This window comes from Phyllostomus hastatus, unplaced genomic scaffold (assembly GCF_019186645.2).
Source record: "Phyllostomus hastatus isolate PE091 unplaced genomic scaffold, TTU_PhHast_1.1 phas_contig_58, whole genome shotgun sequence".
NCBI classification, from domain to species: Eukaryota; Metazoa; Chordata; class Mammalia; order Chiroptera; family Phyllostomidae; genus Phyllostomus; species Phyllostomus hastatus.
The window spans coordinates 20,728,887-20,734,886 of NW_025333916.1; the positions used below are offsets into that span (position 1 = coordinate 20,728,887).

At 42.4% G+C, this 6,000-nt stretch overlaps 1 protein-coding gene across 1 annotated transcript in view; it reads right to left on the reverse strand.

Moving 5' to 3' along the window:
- The window catches only part of ANKDD1B (ankyrin repeat and death domain containing 1B), a 52,102-nt gene extending 46,327 nt beyond the window's left edge, over nucleotides 1-5,775 (reverse strand). The window contains exons 1-2 of the mRNA XM_045848230.1: nucleotides 5,520-5,775; nucleotides 1,506-1,609 (exon numbers count right to left, since the gene is read on the reverse strand). Coding sequence (XP_045704186.1) covers nucleotides 1,506-1,609; nucleotides 5,520-5,688 — 273 coding nt within the window. The 5' untranslated portion in view covers nucleotides 5,689-5,775. The remainder of the gene's footprint in view (nucleotides 1-1,505; nucleotides 1,610-5,519) is intronic.
- Nucleotides 5,776-6,000: the final 225 nt, after the last annotated feature.

The following is a 6,000-nucleotide window of genomic DNA, read 5'->3' on the forward strand; positions in this document are numbered from 1 at the left end:
GGCCTAAAAGAGATGCCATTAGAAAGAATAACATAATTCATCAGTAGTTTATGATAACTTGCCATACTGAACGTAAGTTAAAGTGGTCTAGGTTGTACTGTATCTCCAAGTACTTTAATATAAAAATATGGTTTAAAATATCAAGAACTTGCATGTGAAAAATTTAAATGGTTATAAAAGTATACTGAAGAATCTATTTCCTGCCACTTGGAAAAATGATTATTGCTTTATTTATTCAACCATCAATCTAAATAATAGCTTGAAAAGTCCTTGCTTAGTTTTTACTTCTCTCTTCCTTTCTTCCTTGATTCCTTGACGTTTTTCTTTTTTTGTTACTAAAATTTTTATGCTGCAAAATTTGCTATTTTTCTACTCTTTCTAGGATGTCTATAGACAATGAATACTATACACACCCATAACACATCAGATACACTGCACACACATGCATATAATATACAGACACATAAATTCCCACATATGCATAAACACATACTTCTTCAAATACACACACGAACAACTGCTAAACATCCTTCTACTGCATATGATGCGAGACTTCAGTTTCTATGACCTCATCGCCTGGGACAGATTAAGGCTTCTTGGAACTTGAAGTTTATACTCTTTAGGGAGCCCTCTTTAACACCAGAGTCAGAGAACTTGACAGATTGTTGTTAAAATTTCTCACTTTTTCAGATTTTACAAAGTCATATAACTATGGGAACATAGTCCCAGAACCCTTCAAGGGTCTTGGAAGAGGGTTATATAAGCAGGGGCCCTAAAACTTCTGTTTAATTTAGCATTACATCCACCTCTGCAACCCCAATCTTGAACCACTCCACAAATTGTTCTAAACAACTGACACAACCCCAACCAGTTCATTTTAATGAGCTCTGCTTTGAGGGGCTGTCAGGAAATCCCCACAAAACCAAGCCATGGGAAATTCATAGTCTAGCAGTGGGCTTCTCCTGCCAAGTGGAGCACTTGAAAAACGACTAAGAGCCAGGTTTCCGAAAGGGCCCGATTGCCCAACATGCAGATGCATTTTCAAAAGCGGTAGAATGAAAACACATATTCTCCTTTAGATTTTAAATTTGGAAGAGCCAACCACAAAGGACATAACTGGAGAGAAAACAACCTAGATTGTGTAGCAAAAGATGTTCTGCCTTCCCAGAATGTAGGAGCCAAAGTCATCCACAGGCAATAAACTAGGACTGAGTCCAGGCCCATAACCTTGACAGCTGGCTTTACTGCCCACCCACAGACTTTACACAGATGTGCCTAAAGACCCCGTGCACTTCCCCTCTGTTAAGATGAATTAAAACACTAGGAGCCTATTCCAATGCTTGATTTCACCTTTAGCATAAACACTCAAATTACCAACAAAAGAGATCTCCCTTACCTCATCCAGCACAATCATTTTTATTTTTATTTTTATTATATTTGGTTGACCTGTGTAAACCCAAACCACCCTTAGAGCAGTCACTGTCACATCTGTGACTTCCACTCACATTGTTCACAGCATTAATGTTAACCTTCTTTTCAAACAGCTTCTCCATAAGATCCAAATTATTGCTTTTAGCAGCATTCTGGAAGCTTCTCTCATTTGGCAATACTGAAAGAGAGCAAGCAAGCAAGCATGACTGAGGAACTTTATAGGGAATGAAGAAAAAGCAAACATCACTTTTGGTAAACCTTTTAACTTTAAAAACTTGAATCAACAACCTCGAGCCTTTCTCATTTTGCCATTCTGAACAAGGGAACTCTGCTTCGATATTTTATAAGCTGTGTTGTTAAGATTCCACTTTCTCCTCACTCTACAAGTGTTTTCACATACTTAAAAATATTCCTGGTCCCAAACAAAACATTATTCCCAGGGACCACCCTGAAGTCGGTAATGTAGTCTCTGGCTCCAGGAAGTTATAGGGTGGCCAAAGACTTCCCAGGGGATGTTGTTTATAAAATGTTTGTATAAGATTAGACAGGGAGGAGCCCAAATGCTCCATACAGAGATAAAATTGTTGTCTGCAGAGCCCTGTGCAGATGCCAGTCCTGCTGGAACAAAACTTTAAAATGCAGCACATCACATAAATATATACAAAGCCTAAAAGGGATGAACATTTTTTATTCTCATTTATATGGAAGGAGATAAAAGTAGATTCACAATTACTATAAATATTATATATCACACACATACACACATTCAGATGGTAGGTTTCATTACCTAGCATAAAGAAGATTGGGATTCATTTATTTACCGTCATGTAGGGGAGATAGAGGGTTCACAGGGGAAAACCTCTACACTGGAGGATAAAGTCAGAATTGGAACAATGAGAATCAACAATAGACCATCTCCAAAAAGAAAGGACCCTAAGAGAGGTTTTGTAGATATGTTCCCAAGTACTTTCCTTAGTATCTGCCAAAGACTCTTCAGAATACCATGAAGTCCAGGTAAAGGTTACCCAGATGACCAGGGGGCATCTTCATTCTTTCTGTCCTAAATTCCTCATTTCTTTTCTACCTCTCCTACTATTACCACTCTGTGACTTCAATGTCCACAGAGACGAGTAATCCAGCACCTTAGTTTCTCAGTTCCCTGCCTCCCCTGCCTCTAATAATCCATCTGACCTCAGCCATCCAATTTCATGGTCATATTCTTGACCTGATCACCCTAAAAAAACTACACTATCTCTGACATCTTCAAGAATCCCATTCTCTGAACACCACCTCATCCATTCAGCTCGAGTTCCCCCAGTGCAAAAATTCTGCAACCTCATCAAGTCCTCCAATCTACTGTTCTCCCATCATTTTATATTCATCCCTTATGTCCTTACTTCCCTCCTTACCCAGTTTAGATCCCATAGTCTATCTTTGAAATCACATCCATAGTAATAAAATCCTTTGTATCCAGAAGAGTTTTCTGCCAGCATCTACAATACCATGGTAGGCTAACTTGTTAGCTTGCACGTAGAGTAAAATCTCAGACCTTTTACAGTTGTTGACATGTGGGGTCCTGAGAGTCTAGGTAGAGCAGATACACCCTCCCAGCCCATGTAAGAAGTGTTGTATGTGCGAGAAATAGACCTTTACTCAGGTTTAGGGGTTATTTGTTACTGCAGAGAAAGCTAGTCTATCCTGACTGACACACATACTAATGAGCAACAGATAACAAACATACTCCTACATTTTTACCCATTACTCTCAAGTAGGACCTCAGTACAGCAATCCTACCACATTTCCCTAGGCTTCCATTCTCCAAAATTTCATGCCTTTTTCTTTCTCTTCAAATATCCTAATCTACTAATTAACCTTATTGGCCACCATTACCATCACTTAATTCTCAGTTTATATTAGTGCATGGGGAAAGTATAAGCAATCAGATAGGACTTCCTACATCTTCTCACCAGTACGTCTACCCATGAATATACATTTATACTACACCCTCTGCTTGTATTACTGTTACAGTCAATGAAAATCCCTGTGCCTAACCAAGGCTAGCCCCTCTACTTGGGCTCTGGATCATGTCCCTTCTTGTCAATTATTTCATGTATTAGTTTCCTAGAAATTATCTTCTTGCTCCTCTGCATCATTTAATCATACACCTCAAAACAGTCAGCAGCAATGTTATACCTTCAGTGTAAAAAAAACAAAAAACAAAAACCTATCTCTTAACTTCACATTGCTTTCCAACTGCCACTCCATTTCTCAATCTTCTGTTACCCCCAAACTTGTAAGTGTTCTATAATTTCTGATTCTACTTCCTCATCTCACAGTCTTATCTCAACTCATGTTAATTAGACATTGTTCTCATCACTCGACTGAAATTGCTCTTGTCAGGTCAAGATCGAGATTTGTTAAAATACACTCATCACCCCTCTGTCATGTGCACTGAACTGATGGCAGATTTGACACACAGGATGACACTTCCCTTGTAACATGTTCTTCTCCAAGCTTCTGTTAGACCACCGATTGCTTCCAAGTCTCTTTTACTGGCTCTTCTCTGCTTGATCTCCAAATATTGGAGCACCCTAGAGTTTTTATAAAATGACAACCTAATGGAGTAGGCATTAGCACTCCCATCTCACAGATAAGGAACTGAGACTTGGGGGAAAAAGTGAAACCACTTGCTCATGTCTTTTTTAAAAATTTATTGACTTGAGAGAGAGAGAGGAAAGGTGAGAGAGGGAGAGAAACGATTTGTTGTTTCACTTATTTATGCATTCATTGGTTGATTCTTGTATGTGCCCTGACCAGGGATTGAACCTGTGACCTGGGGATATCAGGACAACACTCTAACCAACTGAACTACCTGGCTAGGGCCTGGCCCCCCTTTTTTTTTTTTTTTAATTTTAATCCTCACCAGAGGATATGTTTACTGATTTGAGAGAGAAAAGGGAGAGAGAGAAAAAACATCAATTAGTTTGCCCCCCTGGCACGCACCCTGGCCAAGGATGGAACCTGCAGCCTAGGTATATGCTCTACCAGGAATCAAACCTACAGCCTTTTGCAGTATAGGAGGATGTTCCAACCAACTGAGTTACCTGGCCAGGGCTGGCTTACTGATTTTTGACATAGGTTTGAAGACCTTGACAATGGGGAAAGGATAATTATTTCAATAAAATGTATTTGAATACCTGGACATTCAAATGGAAAAAAAACTGAATCTTGATGTAAACTTCACACTCATACAAAAATTAACTGAAAATGGATATTAGATGTAAATGGAAAACACAGGAGAAAACACAGGAGGAAAATTTCACCAGCTGGGGTTAGGCAAACAGTTCTCAGACATGACAACAACAGATAAACTGGACTTCATCAAAAGTTAAATCTTTGCTCAGCGAAAAGCACTATTAATAGAAAGACAAGCTGAAGGAATATATCGGCAAGTCACACATCTGGTAAATGAACTATATTCAGAATATACAAAGAACTCGGGAAAGTCAACGGGAAAACAAATAGGAAAAAAGACATCAATGGACCACAGCGGAACATTCTCGAGGTTTGGAAACTCTTCCAAACATCGAGGAACGTTCCAAAAATCGGTTTATAATATAAACTGAGGCAGATTTATATTATAAATGTATTCCTAAGGCATAGTTGACCCATTCCATGCTTTAGAAATGTAAGTACAGAAAAATTAACTGACTTACTGAAAGTCATACAATAAATCAGTACGTGAGTCAGGGTTTGAGACACGAGCTCCTGTTTGAGATGGGATCTGAGATATTAAACTCCTATTTGTAAAAAGGTTTAATCTTCCTCATGTGGGAAGAGTAACACTTTCCTTCCATCCCACAGGGCAGGTTTAACCAGAAGTAAAATCACCCGGGAAACCTGGCCCCAGGCGTGGGTGGGGGTGGATTCCGTAGTGGAGCGACTCGCACTGAGGGTGGGTGCGGGGCCCGGCCACGCCTAGAGCGCTTCCGCCCGCATCCCCTCCGCCGGCCCGGCCCCGCCCCGCCCCGCCCCGCCCCGCCCCGCCCCGCCCCGACAGGTTCTCCACGCGCTGTCCAGGGACTCACGCAGCTCGTGTCCGGCCACGGCCGCCGCCGCCTCGGGAGGGCCGTCCTGCTTAGGGACGCCGGACCGGTCTCTCCCGTCTGGCCGAGCCCCCTTCGCGGTCGCGGCAACGGCGAGCAGCAGCGCCTTCAGCGCCGCCCCGCGACCCGGGGAGTGCCGCGTGGGGTCCATGTCCGCCCCCGCAGCCCTCGGGCTCGGTGGTGCGGGTCGCTCTGAGCCCCTCGGTTCCCGGGGCAGCGCGCGCCGGCCGGCCAAGAGCCCCGCCCTCAGGTGTGGCGGCGTGGCAGGGCTGGGTTTTACCTGCGGTAAAACATGCTGAGGAGACGCCCAGCTCCCACCCCAGCGGCTCCTCGAACGGCTTTGAGAGCTATGGGGGTTGGACTTAGAACCAATACTGCTGCAACTTCAACATGAAACCACTTCCACATGGGCTTACAGAATTTTCTTTTAAATAAAGTGACACTCTCAATTTCTTCCCCGAAG